At 28.4% G+C, this 16,738-nt stretch overlaps 7 protein-coding genes across 11 annotated transcripts in view; 4 read left to right on the top strand and 3 right to left on the bottom strand.

Moving 5' to 3' along the window:
- Positions 1-150: 150 nt before the first annotated feature.
- Positions 151-2,293, top strand: LOC127071944 (tRNA:m(4)X modification enzyme TRM13 homolog). Of its 2 annotated transcripts, none has more exons than XM_051011809.1 (6): positions 151-597; positions 805-1,001; positions 1,070-1,255; positions 1,323-1,562; positions 1,621-1,867; positions 2,020-2,293. In XM_051011809.1, the coding sequence occupies exons 2-6, from the start codon at positions 860-862 to the stop codon at positions 2,204-2,206; spliced, it is 1,002 nt and encodes a 333-aa protein (XP_050867766.1). In that variant the 5' UTR covers positions 151-597; positions 805-859; the 3' UTR covers positions 2,207-2,293. The 2 variants fall into 2 exon arrangements, with proteins under 2 accessions (XP_050867766.1, XP_050867765.1); XM_051011808.1 differs by having other exon boundaries at positions 151-703.
- Positions 2,294-2,448: 155 nt separating this feature from the next.
- LOC127071941 (rabenosyn-5) lies at positions 2,449-5,580 on the top strand. Of its 2 annotated transcripts, none has more exons than XM_051011796.1 (7): positions 2,449-2,861; positions 2,938-3,057; positions 3,123-3,263; positions 3,349-3,510; positions 3,613-3,967; positions 4,054-4,438; positions 4,513-5,580. In XM_051011796.1, exons 1-7 carry the CDS (start codon positions 2,726-2,728, stop codon positions 4,729-4,731), a joined length of 1,518 nt encoding a protein of 505 aa, XP_050867753.1. In that variant the 5' UTR covers positions 2,449-2,725; the 3' UTR covers positions 4,732-5,580. The 2 variants fall into 2 exon arrangements, with proteins under 2 accessions (XP_050867753.1, XP_050867754.1); XM_051011797.1 differs by having other exon boundaries at positions 4,517-4,704.
- On the bottom strand, positions 5,214-7,861 carry LOC127071943 (hydroxysteroid dehydrogenase-like protein 2). Its single transcript, XM_051011807.1, has 8 exons — positions 7,531-7,861; positions 7,178-7,341; positions 6,800-7,013; positions 6,471-6,676; positions 6,168-6,365; positions 5,874-6,089; positions 5,665-5,793; positions 5,214-5,579 (listed from the first exon to the last, which is right to left on the bottom strand). Exons 1-8 carry the CDS (start codon positions 7,542-7,544, stop codon positions 5,467-5,469), a joined length of 1,254 nt encoding a protein of 417 aa, XP_050867764.1. The 5' UTR covers positions 7,545-7,861; the 3' UTR covers positions 5,214-5,466.
- Positions 7,862-8,031: 170 nt separating this feature from the next.
- Positions 8,032-9,953, bottom strand: LOC127071949 (RING finger protein narya-like). Its single transcript, XM_051011828.1, has 4 exons — positions 8,994-9,953; positions 8,663-8,844; positions 8,384-8,589; positions 8,032-8,272 (listed from the first exon to the last, which is right to left on the bottom strand). Exons 1-4 carry the CDS (start codon positions 9,100-9,102, stop codon positions 8,119-8,121), a joined length of 651 nt encoding a protein of 216 aa, XP_050867785.1. The 5' UTR covers positions 9,103-9,953; the 3' UTR covers positions 8,032-8,118.
- Positions 9,954-10,090: 137 nt separating this feature from the next.
- Positions 10,091-12,355, bottom strand: LOC127071946 (ras-related GTP-binding protein C). 3 transcript variants are annotated; one of them, XM_051011816.1, is made up of 8 exons: positions 12,200-12,340; positions 11,959-12,090; positions 11,710-11,858; positions 11,195-11,601; positions 10,988-11,124; positions 10,771-10,913; positions 10,543-10,691; positions 10,091-10,450 (listed from the first exon to the last, which is right to left on the bottom strand). In XM_051011816.1, the coding sequence occupies exons 2-8, from the start codon at positions 11,959-11,961 to the stop codon at positions 10,251-10,253; spliced, it is 1,188 nt and encodes a 395-aa protein (XP_050867773.1). In that variant the 5' UTR covers positions 11,962-12,090; positions 12,200-12,340; the 3' UTR covers positions 10,091-10,250. The 3 variants fall into 3 exon arrangements, with proteins under 3 accessions (XP_050867773.1, XP_050867771.1, XP_050867772.1); XM_051011814.1 differs by lacking the exon at positions 11,959-12,090 and having other exon boundaries at positions 12,200-12,355; XM_051011815.1 differs by lacking the exon at positions 12,200-12,340 and having other exon boundaries at positions 11,959-12,175.
- A 113-nt stretch (positions 12,356-12,468) lies between these two features.
- Positions 12,469-14,145, top strand: LOC127071951 (60S ribosomal protein L9). Its single transcript, XM_051011830.1, has 4 exons — positions 12,469-12,579; positions 13,204-13,342; positions 13,594-13,921; positions 14,015-14,145. Exons 2-4 carry the CDS (start codon positions 13,205-13,207, stop codon positions 14,119-14,121), a joined length of 573 nt encoding a protein of 190 aa, XP_050867787.1. The 5' UTR covers positions 12,469-12,579; position 13,204; the 3' UTR covers positions 14,122-14,145.
- Positions 14,146-14,295: 150 nt separating this feature from the next.
- Positions 14,296-16,738, top strand: part of LOC127071930 (anaphase-promoting complex subunit 5) — a 3,347-nt gene continuing 904 nt past the window's right edge. Inside the window, exons 1-9 of the mRNA XM_051011758.1 lie at positions 14,296-14,653; positions 14,742-14,791; positions 14,904-15,280; positions 15,352-15,511; positions 15,584-15,765; positions 15,826-15,939; positions 16,008-16,137; positions 16,201-16,503; positions 16,590-16,711. Coding sequence (XP_050867715.1) covers positions 14,533-14,653; positions 14,742-14,791; positions 14,904-15,280; positions 15,352-15,511; positions 15,584-15,765; positions 15,826-15,939; positions 16,008-16,137; positions 16,201-16,503; positions 16,590-16,711 — 1,559 coding nt within the window. The 5' untranslated portion in view covers positions 14,296-14,532. The remainder of the gene's footprint in view (positions 14,654-14,741; positions 14,792-14,903; positions 15,281-15,351; positions 15,512-15,583; positions 15,766-15,825; positions 15,940-16,007; positions 16,138-16,200; positions 16,504-16,589; positions 16,712-16,738) is intronic.

The following is a 16,738-nucleotide window of genomic DNA, read 5'->3' as shown; positions in this document are numbered from 1 at the left end:
TCCTGCCTTTTTATTGATATCACCTCGAGTATGGATTGCATGCGTTTCATCAAGTTTAAAAAACGCCTTAAATTGTTATTGTTCATTCTTTACAATAGTACAAAACGCAACGATCTTTTCTTCCCTCTTGTAATAACGATTAATTCCTCTCGCTAGAGATGGCGTTACAACAGATTATCGTCATTGGCGCCAAATTCTAAATCATTTAAACTGGACACCGGTAATCAATCACTATACCAATGATTCCTAATTCTTTTTTCATTTTTTATAAAAAATAGATAAGAAATATTAGGGCCGTCTACAAACGATGATGATTATTTCAATCTAATATTGTTCCAATATAAATATCTCTCGTCGTAAGAAATCGTAATAATAGGTTATATCTACTTCACTTTCACAACCTATAGTATAACCTACTGTACGTCATATATTTGAAACTTCACTTTAACTATAGAATAATTATAAAATATTTTAGAAAAAAAAATTTTATATATATATAAAAAATTAAACAAATTATCATGGAGGAACAGCCATCGAAGTGCTGCATGTACTTTGTGAAACGCAAAAATCGATATTGTCGTATGACCGTTAAAAGAGGTAACAAATTTTGTGGAGAACATCAACAGGATTCATTGAATTCTAACGATATAGACAGTACTGAAAAAAGTGACAAAAGGATAAGATGTCCTCTTGATCCTACTCAGTATGTTTCCGTTGTTGTAATGTCACCGGCAATAACGTGGAATAATTTATTTCTATATAAAAGTTCTGTTATATGTAAAAACTTATAATTTATATTTTCAGTACATGTTATCAGTCAAAGTTATCTAAACATTTGGCAATATGTAATGTCAGAAAGATGTTGGATGCTCGACCAACATATATAGTCCAAAATGTTAATTTAGATGAAGAAACTGTAGAAATACCACGTCTTCTTCCTCTTTCAAGACTTGATCTTTCTGTTATAGATGCGATAATAAAAAGAATTAATGAAGCTTATGGTATATGATCCATAAATATATTGTATTTCGAATATAATATTATATTATAAAACTTAACTTCTTTGTAGAAAAGTTACCAGAAATTTCCAAAGCAATATTACATCATGATATATTAAAAGATGCATTAGCTCTTTCATCTTGTGGTAAATATGCCAAAAAACATTTGACACAAAATTCATCATTACTAGCACATTTAGAAAAAGCTGAACTTGTCAAAAATAATACTTGCTACATTGAATTTGGAGCTGGAAAAGGTATAATATAATAAAATGTGTATTGTTTAAAATAGAGCTGAACAAATAAATATAATTTTATCTATAGGTAATCTAACTTATTGGTTGGCGCAAATGGCAAAAGAAAAACAAGATTCTTGTATATTGTTAGTGGATCGTTTGAGTCATAGGCATAAAAATGATAATAAGCTTAAAAAAGAACAACATAATATTTATATAAGACGAATACGTGCTGATATAGCAGATTTACAACTTAGTAATATTACGGAAATAAAAAATTTTCTTAATAAAGTTGGAATTGCAAAACATCTATGTGGTACTGCAACAGGTACTGATTAATAATATATTTTACATTTTCAACATTAATGCAACTTTTAACTTTTTAGATCTTGCTATACGATGTTTGACACAAGCAATAGATAATAAATCTAGCGGCAGTAATTACGGATTAGTCATAGCTTTCTGCTGTCATCATAAATGTGAATATAAATCTTATATTGGAAAAAAATATTTAGAAGAATGTAAATTTCTTCCAAACGAATTTCCAATTTTATGTAGCATAGCTAGTTGGGCAACTTGTGGATTCAATTTAAAAACTAATACTGAATTAAAAGATGAAAATAAAGAAGCAAGGTATGCTTGATGCATGTTTCTCTCTCTCTCTCTCTCTCTCTCTCTCTCTCTCTCTCTCTCTCTCTCTCTCTCTCTCTCTCTCTCTCTCCCTCCCTTTCTCTCTTATAAATTTTTTTTTAACTTATTTCTCTAATTTCTTTTATTTGTTATAGATTCAGCGAACAAAATGTGTGTTCTAATGAACGAGAATTAATTGGTTATAAAGTTAAAACATTGTTGAATTGGGGACGTTTGGAATATTTAAAAAACATTGGTTTTGAAGGTTCTTTATTTCGTTATATTTCGTCGGATGTTTCGTTAGAGAACATGTGTATTGTTGCAAAATATTCTGTTACATAGATTAAGTAATTATAATTATTCAAAATAATTCTTATTCCAAGAAAGATTCTATGTATTATGTATTAATTAATAAAAATAATGAAAATTTATTTTATTATTTATTCACACAATAAATTTAAGCTCCTTTTTAAGAACGTAGTATAATGCTTTTCTCATTGGCTATCAATTATAAGCTGGAACGTTAAATGTGGACAAAAGTTACGTCAATATATGTAGGTTATATTTATTTTCGATTGATTGAAAATTGAAAATGGATTGTACATTATTAACTTTCAATTTACTTAATATTTACCGAATTATATATTCTATATAATTATTAGAGTAAATTAAAGAATTGTATCGAAGTATTGTATTTTTAATATTTCTATTAATTGATCGAATCAATATGGCTGTTCGTAGTATACACATGTAAGTTTTCTTTCGATAAAGTGTAGAACCGCCTACAATTGAACGTTTTAATAGTATTTTTTATCGAAAACAAAGCTCCTTGTATCAGATAAATATCTTTTTCCTTTAAACATGGCTGGAAATGTACAAGTGTTAGAAGGATTTATATGTCCTATATGCATGCTCGATTTTAAAGCACCAGATCAGTTACTTAAACACTTCGAAGAATGTCATAATGATGATTCAGAGTTTCTTAAATGTTTTAAAGGTATAGATCAGTTTTATATTTTTTTCTTTATATATAATACATGGACAATTTCTTTTAAATACAATCCTTTGTCTAGATTTAATTGACAGGGCTAAGAAAAAAATTTTAAAACAAGATGAAATACCAGAAGTTTTTGCCTGTGCAACAAATAACGAAGAACACAAGTTAGAAATCAGCAGGGAACAACAAGAAACAGGTACTTACATATAATATTGCAATTTATCTTGTCTATCTTAATTTTTAATTGTAATATATTCATAGGTGTAACTAAATCGCACACGAAATATTTCAAAGAAATAAGACACAAGAGATTAGAACGTTATGCATCAGAAACAAACAAATTACTAATAAGATTGAATAAACTATTAAATAATTTGCCATCTGATCCAGTCAGTAGAAAAAGTATGCGAATAATGTTTAAGATATATTTAGTATTTTTAATATTCAATCTACTAATGGATTCATAAAATTGATTACTGTAAAATAGGACACGAACAAGATATAGTGCCATGGATAGATGAAAGAGATGTCAAGTTGTGTCCTACTTGTGCTAAAAGCTTTAATGTTGCTAGAAGAAAACATCATTGTAGACTTTGTGGAGCTATCATGTGTAATAATTGTACTCTTCATTTGTCACTATTGGATGCTCGTAGGTACCAATAGCAAAATCAAATTATGATTTTGCTGACTTGAAAGTAATTAATCGTATAGTTCTTACTACAGATGCTGGATATAAAAAAATATTTTCTAGGAAAAATGATAAGTCCTGTTTCTATACAGGATGATTCTGCTGTTTCTCCAACATCCTCTGTAAAAGATTTTTCAAAACGTGTATTAAACGCAGGTATAGGACTTACAAAATTGGCAAGATCTCCATCAAGTAGTAGCTTGAATAGCGTTTTGGCTTTAGTCAACGATTCTACTAGTACAGAACAGTACTTTAAAATCTGTACGCATTGTATGAATTTACTTGATGCTAAAGAAAAGCAGAAAGAAAAACGATTTCATAAACCAATAGTATGCCAATTTTATCAAAAAATGAAATCACACATGGAAGAAACTACACAGATACTGGCAATGTATAATAAAATGAGCGAATCTTTGAGGTATTTTATTCTATTCATCTATTAGTTACTATCTCAATATTTCTATGTATTTAATAGTACTGTCTAAATGTATAATCTCTACTTAGAGAAGGAGAGTCTACTTATGACTTACAAGATGCTCAAACATTACGTCTTAAGATTGCAAAATTGGGCGAAAATATAGATACAATTAGTAAAACAATTTTAGTTCTTGGTACAAGAGATGTGGAAAATTCACCTCAAGGGCAAGAACTTAGATTGCATCAAATGGTTAGGACGAGTGCAATGATATTTTTAAGAGAACAATTACTATCGATACAATCGTTGCCTTCGATAGAAGAATATGCTACATTACAAAAAGAACGTCAAGAACGAATAGAACGTAAGGCTGATTATGAACAGAGATTGCAAGAACAGAGGTGGAAATCGAAAGAACAGTATAAGAAAGACACCCGAAACTTGGAAAGTTATCTACTTGTAAAAGAAAACCAAGTAAGATTTTTATAATATTTAATAGTATAAAATTTTGTTTAATTTTTTCCTTAATAAAATGCCTATTTTTAAAGCAAGAAAAGGTTTTGGAACAAGGTTGGAGTCCATCTAATAATACTCCTATGATGTCTTCTTCTATGAATCCGTTCATTGAACAAATGAATAATTTAAGGACATATATAAAACAAGCTAAAGCAGATGGTAAATTTGATGAAGCATCTATTCTAGAAAGTAATCTTAAAGAATTGCAAAGTTTCTATTTTGTTACAAAGGAAAGTAATAATACCGAATAATAAAGAAAACCTATAACGTTCCTACGACAAACTTTGAAGTAATCCTCTATGTGATGTGTTTTATATATTATGCATTGTTCGTTACATTAGTAAAGTAAAATATACGTAATATGAAAGAATCGTGCTTCAAATAATTAAAGTGATTGGAAACATATTAACCTGATAATTGGAGAAGTCGAATTAACTCCTCACGAAGATTTAACTCGCTTCTCATGACTAAAGAATAAATAAATCATTTGCGTTTCTCATTTTTATTAAGAAAGCATTCTGCTTTCATCTATACTTATTTTTATTTCATCGATTGAAAATCTCTTCGTTAACAAGTTAATCTTCATCAAACTCTAATTTATGAAGTTCGTGATTTTGCTAATTGATAATGAATAATTGTATTGTATTTCTTACTTTTGGAATATATAGGATATGTATAATGTGTTATTGTAGTAATCTATCATGATATATTTAATAATGCACATGCAAGTATATAAAATATATACGAAAATTTAATTAACGTACACGCGCACGCGTGCGCGCGCGCACACACACACATACACATGTATTTATATAAATCTCTTCCCTCTTCCACGCTCTCCCTCTTTCTCTCTTTCCGTATAACAAGAAATATAATTTTAAAAAATTTCAGTATATATTAAAAAAGTATATAACAATCGATGCATTCCAATTTATATATTCGTAATACTTCCAAGAAATCATATAAAATTAAAAAAGATATCAGTCTTAAAGTTTAGCTTTTAAGCTAATCATTAATTTTTCCAATTTCATAGCTTTTTGAAGATTACCACTGATCTTCAATTTTCCTGTCATAAATGCGGTTGTTGGTTTTAGTTTACCTAAATTAAATATAACAAATGAATGCAAAATATAAATATAAGATAAAAAAATAATATTACTATTTATATAAAACATTTTTATTACCAGAAAACATTGCAAAGAATTGTTCCGAATTCATTGTAAGGGTTGCATCTGCTGGATCTTTTGGTTCACCTTTCCCAGTAGAACCATTACCATTTCTAAGATCTAAATACCACGTACTAGCTTCTTCTCCTACATAATACGTAAATAATTGTTTAAATATTATTTTGAAGAATAGAACGAACGAAATGGCGATGAAATAGCAATATTACCTTTCACATTGAATTGATATAAAGCATTAGTTTTGCTAACAAGCTCTGAATTCAAGTTAGCATTAATAGCAGAAAATATTTCTGCAACTTTTCCATTACCAAAATCACTAGATTTCTGGGATGGCTGTTTAACTGTATCCTTTATGGTATTCAAATCGAGTTTGGAATTAGTATAATCATCCAGAAAAAAATCGAGCATCAAATTGTCTGCATTTTCTGTAAAAATTTATTTATTCAATAATTCTTTATTTTTAAAGAAAATATATAACAAAAGATATAAGAAATAATAAATACCTGGATTGCAAGCATAATGTTTAAAATCAGTAATGCCTTCCTTTCTTAATATATCTTCATCAATTAAAAATTGTCCAGTGACAGATCTACTATCTTTACAAATTAAAGCATAAACGGCATCTGCCACAATTTCAGCTTTACGACTGTAATTACTAGAATTTGGCCCTGTTAGCATCTCAATTGCAGCAGTATGGATAGCTGAATATTAATAACAATACAGTAATTATTATTTATTAAAAAATATTGCCAACTTTTGCGTAGAAATAACATAGCACAAATAATTTGTTAATTTCTATAACATACCAGTTTTTGGCCATACAGCATTAACAGCAATACCATCTTTTTTAAACTCTTCTGCCATGCCAAGTACACATATAGACATTCCATACTTGGCCATCGTATATGCCAGATGATTTTGGAACCAAATTGGTTTCATATTCAATGGTGGACTTATGTTTACTATATGAGGATTAGCACTCTTTTTTAGATGAGGTATACATAGCTTGGACCTGTATTAATTTCATTCTCATTATTACATTATAAAAGCATTATATAAAAATTGATTAAGTATTAGATAATAAAGTATTAATCTATATAAAGTATTAATGTAGAAAAGCAAATTAATTACTTACACAAGGAAAGTACCTCTTGCATTAATATTATTCATAAGATCATATTTTTTCATGTCTGTGGCCAGAGTATCTGTTAAGGATATAGCACTTGCGTTGTTAACAACGATATCAATGCCACCAAATTTATTAATTGCATTTTCAACAGCAGATTTTACTTGTCCTTCATCTCTGATATCGACAATACAAGGAAGAGCTTTACCACCTGCTTCTTCGACTAAATGTTTTAAATATATAATAGTTTTAATTTACACATAAGTAAGGAATATTCATGGAAGAATATATAGATGCATTATATATTTTTATATGTGTGTGTAAATATATATATATATATATATATATATATATATATATATATTATTAATATTGCTATATAATTACTTTCTGCAACTGCACTGTAAACAGTGCCTGGTAATTTTGGATGAGGTTCTGCTGTTTTTGCAGCAACTACTATATTTGCACCATCCCTTGCTGCCTTTAAAGCAATACTCTTTCCAATACCTCGTGATGCACCAGTTACAAAAATAGTAAGTCCTGCTAGTTTTCTGTATTTATACAGGATATTGTTATAAGATTATTTATAAGATTATAAATACAAAGAGGAGAAGAAGGGAAAGGTAAGGGGATAAGTATAGAAAAGACAAATTAAATAATATTCGTGTTTAGTCATATGTCTATGTACTTATATAGCACTTAATAAAATTATTAGAAAAATATTTAAAAGAAACGCATACCCTGTGTTTATCATGTTGTAGAAAGTATAAGAAATATAATAATTATTACGAAAACGACAGGTGCGCACTAGTATAGCAATCAAACTAAATTGGAAGTGAACTAACAGAGTTTAACAGAACTTAAAGAAAGTGAGAGCGTAAGAAAATATTCGTTAAATAGTTCCCGGTGACCAATCAACACGATAAAAAAATATAATAAAATTTAACTGATATATAACGTACAAGATATATATTCATATCGTTACTATAGACAATATTCGACCTTTGAACGTGGATTACCATTACGATACGTATACACTGCGTACTAGCGGTACAAAGTATAATTACGCATTACTTTTTGAACTTGATCGGAAAAACTCGGATCATAAATCTTGGTTCATCATCTATTTTTATAGAATAAAACAAAATAATAAAAAATAAAATAATTTCAGCAATATGTATTTACTATTTTATGTTGATTTTTTTCTTATAATTATAGGTTAAATAAGTATAACTCTGAAACTATTCATTTATTTACAATTAGAAAAAGCTTAACTTATATTTGATACATTTACTATTAAAAGATAATCCATTTGTTTCATTCATTAATCATTTGTGATTATCGATTGAGTACGTATTGTAATAACGAATTGTTGGTGCATTTGACGAAATTGTAGCTTTACGAAGTTTCTCGTATATGCTTTGATTCGTTGATGGAGTGAATCTTACAGTCTTGTTGTATGATCTCGAACTTGGGGTAAAACTATAAAATTAAACGGATATACGGATATACATACGTAATAATCATTTTTATTGGTTCATCTTTATTCAATCATAAAAACGTAATAATCAATGAAATATATTCAAAATTTACCTATCAATGTGCATTCTTTTTGCATCGATAAGTATCTCTCTACGATTAAAAGTAGATGGATTATCAGAGATTACATTACCAGGATATGCAAATTTCATATTTATTGTTTCCATATTTTCTCGAAGTTTGCGATACTTCTCAGTTATTATTTGCATATTTTGTGCGAGTTTACGATATTCTTCCTTCAATAAGTTATATTTTCTATCCTTAAAAGTTAAATATAATAATAAGATGAAGAAAAAATAAGAAGATAAAGGTTTTATAAAAAGTTAGATATACAATTTGATAAAAACGACTTAGAATAATTTTAGTTTGTGCACTTTGGAAATTTGCTATTTCGGGTAATGGTTGCATGGCTTCATTTAGTGGAATAAACAAAGATGCTACTTTAGGTAATAACGGTTCTTCCAATTGCAACGATGCAATTTCTCCATTATTACATCTTGGACAAGGTCTAATACCTACAGTTAATTAATATATACATGTAAATATATATTTACAAGTAGAATAAGTATATTTAGCTCTTGAAAAAATAAATATCAATATATATTTCTTTCTTATATTGTAATTAGATTCTTCATTTCTACAATAGAAAGTTTTAAATGAGTACCTTCGTCTAAGCAATTATCACAAAATATGTGCCCGCATTGAGTTATTCTAAATGGTTTCTTTCTTCTGCTTTTCGTAGAATAACATTTATTACAAATGTAGCTATTCATTTGTCAATACAATATAATATACGAAGCGATAACACATTTAATACTTTTAATACAACTGTTCTCAATGTTTTATCGGATAAAAGTGAACGATGATCAAATCTTATCTAACTCAATTAGGTTTTATACACTTGCATTACGTATTTTTTATTTTTTATCTTTTAAGAAATAATTAATTCTTCATGGTATTTAGTATATTTATAAGTACATTATAGAGTTAGAAAAATAAAAATTCGAAACATAAATGTAAAGTATCGTATGCGATTGTGATAATTCGATATTTTATAGAATCAATCAATTTGATACTTTCGAATTTCGACTAATCGATTATCGGTATTTAGACGAAATTTTATAAGTTGACATTTAAATTAAATATTATTCGTTTATATTATACATAGCACAAATATTACGATAACATTTTACTAATTTACATAATGATGTAAATATGTTATGTTTATAATTAATATTATGACATTTGCATCAGAAAATAATTATCTGTCATGTACAAATATGTGTATATATATATATAGTGTTTCATCATATACGTTATAAATCGATATCTTCTAATATATAAACTAAGTAATTATATAAAAATGTTTTTTTTTTCAACTTGATTCTGTAAAAATGTAGGTAAATTGTTTAGGTATCTCTTGTGCTATCAAAAAAAGAAAAAGAAAGAAAATTTTATCCCCACTACAAAGATAGGAAAATACGGACTAAATTTTGCTTTAAACGTTTATCCAAATTTCATGAGTTTCGAAAGTTATAAAGATTTGAATTTTGTGCAATAGAAGTTTTGATCCTCAATGAGTTAGAAGATTTCGAATTCTAAGACATACAAGTGGTAAAGCACTGTGTATAATAGAATAGATATAATAAAATTAACCTTATCACGGATCTTCTCAAATGTATCAATACTTATAGAACTTGACGTAATATAAAATGATGATAACGTTTTAATATGTGGAAATAAAATTTCAATAAAAACACATTCAATTTCAACTAATATTATTGCGGAATATTCTTTGTGATTTGTATAAAATTATACATGATTTAAGATATACAATGGTACATCATTAAAATAGTATTAACAAAGTTAAAAGATCTATACTTTATTTTTATATATGAAGCTTTCAATGAAAAGGATCTAGTTAACTTTGTGTAAGTGCTACAGCACCATTTTGTCCAATCAATCCACTTTGTGATACTACTGCCAAGTTTGAAGATTCATTAATGCTAACAGGTGATGCAGAATGATTATTTACATTTGTGGCAGCTAATGCTTTATTACGCAATTCAAATACTTGTTGTATTGCTTTGCGAAAACATAAGAAATTATAATCTATAACACCTGCAATTTCATATAATTTATAAGTACACAAATATAATCTTTATTTATAAACATTCTGTACTATTTAAATATATTTAAAAATAGTTTTTTACCTTGCCTGTCAAAATTATCCTCTCGTAAAATGCAAACCAATGCTAAAAATTTATTTACTTCACGGAGAAACAAAATTGTGCCATTATTTAATTTAATTAAACTAGAACTTTGATTATCAAACGCTGCTGCTTCTAAATCTTCTCTCAGTCTGCAAGAAAAGAAACATCATGATGTAATAGTTATAAAAGAAATTTGTAAAAGTATTTAAATTAAGTATATTTATTTACCCATATATGCAAGAGACATCGATTACTACATCTATCATATCACAGCAAAGTTCGTAGCTTTGCATATCTACAGGAGAACTATCTGTTGCGATATAAATTTTGGATACGACGTCAAAGAGAAATGCTTTCTCAATTGCAGAGTTCTGTAATATTATTTAACTTATTATGCTAAGTAGGAATAATGCCAGAATAATAATAATGATAAGCTTATACATACCGATATAAGTATATTCAGTAAATTTTCCAATGTTGGTAATTGTGGTATTAACTTTTGAACAACTTTACTAAAAGCTTCGAATATGCTATGATCATATATCGATGTCAAGTGAAAACTTAGGTGTATCTGGTCGCATCCTAAAACAAATTTGTATTAATTGATGAATTTTGTTTAGGCTTGTATCAGGAAAATAATAATTGAATTTACCAGAATCTGCTAAATCATCATTAGCCCTTGTGTGTATGTCCCTTTGTGTTTCCATTTTACAATCATCCGATAGTCCATCAACTTTATGAATGAAAACTTCAAACTTTATTGCTTGATTGACCTTGTATGCTTTTGTAACTGTCAAATGCAGTTTATTGAGAGCTTCCATATAATCATCCTGTGCATCAATTACAAAGACTAATGCGCCGCAACCTCCGAATATCATGTCACTATCGAAAGTAGGATCAAAGAAATCAATTTGTCCTGGGAAATCCCAAATTTGAAACTGAACAAAGCTAGAATTACTTATATCGTCTTTAATGACTTTATTTGTACTTTCCAAGAATAATGTTTCATTCGGTGACATTTTGTGAAAGACTACTTTTTGTATAGACGATTTTCCGCTTCTAAAATATATTAAAGAAAATAAGATATGTATTAACATGAAGATATATTAAAGTCGTAATTATATGTAATAATTGAGAATTCTGATAGACTCTTCAAAATGTACGTACCTTCTAAGACCCATTAAAAGTATCCTAGGTTTTTGTTCTCCTGCTAAAGGATCTGTAGATATCTCTGCTTCTCCATCAAAGGGAGCATATCCAAAATCTTTTGGAAATGAATCAACGTCATAACCTGGTTGGAACTGATCATCATCATCCTGGAGAATATAAAAGATCGTAATAAATAAATAAACAATATTTTATCTACAGCCTATTCAATGACAAAGTAACAAATGACAGTTTGACACGTTCTCTTACCATGTTTCTTTTACAAGATTATTACCCGTTCGTTAGCCGATTCTATTAAATTTCGTACAAGATTTAATTGTTTCGATATCATTAAAATGCAAGGAAATAATCAGACTTGCGATAAAGAGGACAAGCCCAATGCTAATAACAGACAGAAAGCATTAACTGACAGAAAGCACAGACCGTGTATATGACTCTTGAACGCAATGTCAAAATTTCAGATGATAAATACTAGTTAGTGAATTGTTACCCATTTATGCATAGATCTACGATACCGACGTATCCTACGTACAGTTTCTCTGTCTATCAGTCACTTTATTACATATATTCCATTAATACCGATGAAAAAAAAAAATATTTTTTTTCAAGTACAATAATAGAAGAAGATGCTCGAATTGAATATAGTTAGGAAATATCTAATTGGTCCAATATTTCTTTTTATTAAAAAATTTATTTTTTAACGAACGATAGTATAACTCGATATTTTCGATATTTTCGATATTTCGATATTTTGTGAATCGTTAGTGACAATATCGATAGATATTGAAATTGCGAACGAAACGTATGGTGGCCACGCAAAGGAAGAGCGATCTCGGGGCTCTTTTCCGGTTGTACAGTGTCGTGTGAGAGGTAATGAAATTCGAACTAGTTTGAATATCTTAGGAAATCTACTGTAATCCGATGATGCATTGAGCTCAATGATCTATCGTTAATAATACTTATATATTTCTTTAACATATTTCCGAAACAGCATATATTTCTTCAGATATATTATTATTTTTATAGAGATCGTTTATAACCTTAATATGTATCATTCTATGCAATTCTTTTCAGCATTTCTAATTTATCACATGTATCTGTGATTCTATTATATTTGACAGTTTGTTTTTATGTCATGCATTTTTACGATGTATATAAGTTTATAAACGTAGTCATATGAGTTTTATTAATTGCTCGTATAAGTAAATCTAGCAGTTGATTATTTACATTAAAGTACGATAATGTTATTGATATTGCAACAACCGATATTCCTTTAAATTGTATTTAAACATCATATGTGCTATATTCTCTGTTTAAATAATTAATCCATAAATATACGTAGATACATAAACACACACGTATGCATATACATTTAAAATCATTCTACATTCAGAATTTGCTTTGATTCAATCTGATGAATTTTAAGTATTCGTTATATAGACGTTTATAAAAAAGTGATAGCGCAGAACTAATTTTATTCCTTTTGCATTGCAGAATGAAGCAGATAGTCACTAATCAGACAGTTAAAATCCCAGAGGGATTAACTGTAACGGTTAAGTCACGTTTAGTGACAGTAAAAGGACCAAGAGGTGTTCTAAAACGTTCTTTCAAACATCTAGCACTTGACATACGCGTAAGTATAATTTATTCAAAGTATATTTGAGAAAGAAAATTATATATAAAATGAAAAGTATATGCTGTATTTAGAAGAAATATTATCTGATAAGAAATACATTTTCCGATGATGAGATATTTGGATTCCCCTTCATTTTTTATAAATGATAACTTTATTCTGATATGGATGATAAAAACTGATCAACTAATTTCACATACATATGATGTTATTATATTTTTTTTTCTTTCTGTTTTTATAAAACATTACAGATGATTAATCCAAGGTTATTGAAAGTAGAAAAATGGTTTGGTACAAAGAAAGAATTAGCTGCAGTTCGTACTGTCTGCTCTCATATTGAAAATATGTTGAAAGGAGTGACAAAGGGATATCAGTACAAAATGCGTGCTGTATATGCTCATTTTCCCATCAACTGTGTAACAACTGAGAATAATACAGTAATAGAAATTCGTAACTTTTTGGGTGAGAAATATATACGACGGGTTAAAATGGCTGCTGGTGTAACTGTTACGAATTCTGCCAAACAAAAGGATGAATTAATAATAGAAGGCAACTCATTAGAAGATGTTTCACGATCTGGTATACAATGAATGCAATTATATTTAATAAAATTTTGATATATGATTAAGAAAATATGATTAAAAAATATCTAATCACATATTTTTATTTCAGCTGCACTCATCCAGCAGTCAACTACCGTGAAAAACAAAGATATAAGAAAGTTCTTGGATGGACTGTATGTATCTGAGAAAACTACTGTTGTACAAGATGATGAATAAATGTTATTCTACAAAAATGGATAATATTCTGTTTTATTGTATTATTAATTGAATAGATACTATATATAATGGCTCTTCTAAATCCAAATCATAATGTTAACAATATAATTTTAATATTGAATCATTTAATAATCAATTTAAAATTTAATACATACATAAGACCTTCGATTTACATAATTTTCGAGGTACTAACGATATGATGCGTGGTAATTTGTAATACGAAATTTCCTCCATTTTTGTTTAGTAAATGCATTTGCCGCAGAAGGGCGCGCAAGAGCAATTACGCCTGCACTGGACTGAATATAAATATTTGTAACGTTATGGTTGATTTCTGGTGGCATTTTTTAAAAATTCTTACATTGTATAAATAAATTGATACGTATATGAAATAAATCTTAAAACACATCAATAATGTCGAAAGAATTAGTAAACATTGACGGAAATGTAAAAAGAGTTCAGAAAGAAAATTTAACCCCATACAAAGTTGCAATTGTTATGTTGATAAAAGAATATTGTAATGAAAGTCGTAAAGGTGATTCTTATAAGAGATTTTAATTAATGTAAGAGATCTTATTTCTTTGAATATATGTTATTGTAAAATATCTTCGATTATATTTTAGCTATTGTGGTGAGACGTGATTTTTGTTTAGCAGCAGTAAAGTTGATTCAGGTAAGCATTAACCGATTAATGAATTGTAAATAACACGAATTTAAATAGATTATCTCATTAAAAATTCTTTTTTCCTTTTTTCTTTTCTTTCTTTTCATTTCCTTTTTTCTAGTCACCTGATATGGAAATGTATACTTTATTACATATGTTGTATAGCAGTGAACATATTTATTCATTTGGACATGAGCTAGAACTTCAATTAAATACATTAATAGACAAAGGCATTGAGGGATTCTTAGATTTATTTGATAGTCTTGGAAGATTAATGAAATCTACATTAGATCATGCTATTTCAGTGCCTTTATTGAATAAAAATTCTGTTCTTGGATTATATGTCAGAAGGATAATTATATTTTTTGAAAAGTTGCCATTCGATCAAGCAGTTTTGCTATATGAAGATCTTAAGAACTATGTTAAGAAAAAGTCTAGAAGCCCTGAGAATACTGATATTTCATCTTGTTTAAAATTGGATGAACCTTATATTTATAAGTAAGTTTTTCTTTAGATTTATGTATTGTTCAGTGGATGACAAATATCTTTTAAATTATTCGAATTAATAGTAATAAAAGTACTACTGTATGGAGTGGAAGGCAAGCAGAATTACTCGTTGCACAACAAGCACATGCATTAAAAATGGACGAACATAAGGCTATGTCGCCTGTTGATCTACAAATTCTTATAAGAAAACTTCTACGTTCTAGTCCATATTATGCGGATGCTGTAAGTATTTTCTTCTATAAAAACTTATTCTATTAAATATTTATTATTTTTGCACATATTCATTTCTTTCAGCATTATCTGAGCTATTTGAATTGTTTACGTATAAACGAATACTGCAGCGCAATAGATAGCCTTTATCATTGTTTCGACAGATTAGCACCATCAGAAAGTCGTTCTACACCCGAAGATAAGTCTCGGACACTAAGATATGCCGCTTTAAATCTTGCAGTACTCCATGCTCATTTTAATCATAAGTATGTTCTATATAATATTCTTATTTAGAGCACAATGACCAATATATGTTTCTTATCAAGGAAAGTAGCCGAGGAAGCTTTGAAAGAAGCTATTATGATAGCACAAGAAGCAGGAGACAATGTTTGTTTACAGCTAGCGCATGCTTGGATGTACTATCTTACCAGCGAAAAAAAGTATGTTTTCAATGTTTATAGCATGTAATTCATAGTATTTCCTTTTATCAAGTTTATTAATTTTTCAGAGGTCCTCTTATAGAAAGATCTCTTGGAAAAGCAAGTATGTTAGGAATTACATATACCACGGGTCTAGGGCTCATTGCTCTTTCCCATTATTCTGCTTTAGAATCTAAGCCTCCCTCACAAATTTTTGAGGTATGTAACTCAAAGTCAAATTAAAAAAATTTGTTATATTCAGTGTCGATATATTTGTTTTAGACATTAATGAAGTCAGATGTGTTGAATTGTCAACATTCTATGATTGATCTAATGTCATTGACTTATTCCGAAAAATCAGCACTCTGGGCATATTATGGAAAGATGGAACTTTCGTCGGTTTGTGCACAACTTCTTCTTCTACATAATGCAGGAAATAAAAAGCAAAATATATTCAATGGAACTTCAACTTGTCAAGCAGTAGTAAATGTTGCAAACATATTAGTAGAGTTTGGCGAATATGATCTTGTTGACATTATATTAGCTCATGCAAAAGAAAGATTCCCCAATTATCCATCAAATAAGGTTTGAAAATAATCTAATTTAATCGTATTAGACTAATTTGTGCTCAAATATCTTATAATGAAGAATGTCTTTAAAAATATTTACAGATGTGGATGTTGTGTGAACAATTATATGAATTTACAAAAATGATGAGACGCGAAAAGTGGAGCGAAGCTGATGCAATAGCTTCTCGTATATCTAGTTTAGATCTATTGGAATCTAAATTTAGGTAATGTGCAAGATGTGTTTTTTATAT

The sequence above is a fragment of the Vespula vulgaris genome, chromosome 24 (assembly GCF_905475345.1).
Source record: "Vespula vulgaris chromosome 24, iyVesVulg1.1, whole genome shotgun sequence".
In the NCBI taxonomy this organism is placed as follows: domain Eukaryota; kingdom Metazoa; phylum Arthropoda; class Insecta; order Hymenoptera; family Vespidae; genus Vespula; species Vespula vulgaris.
Note: the sequence above shows the minus strand (reverse complement) of the source record. Positions and strands in the feature narration are given on the sequence as shown.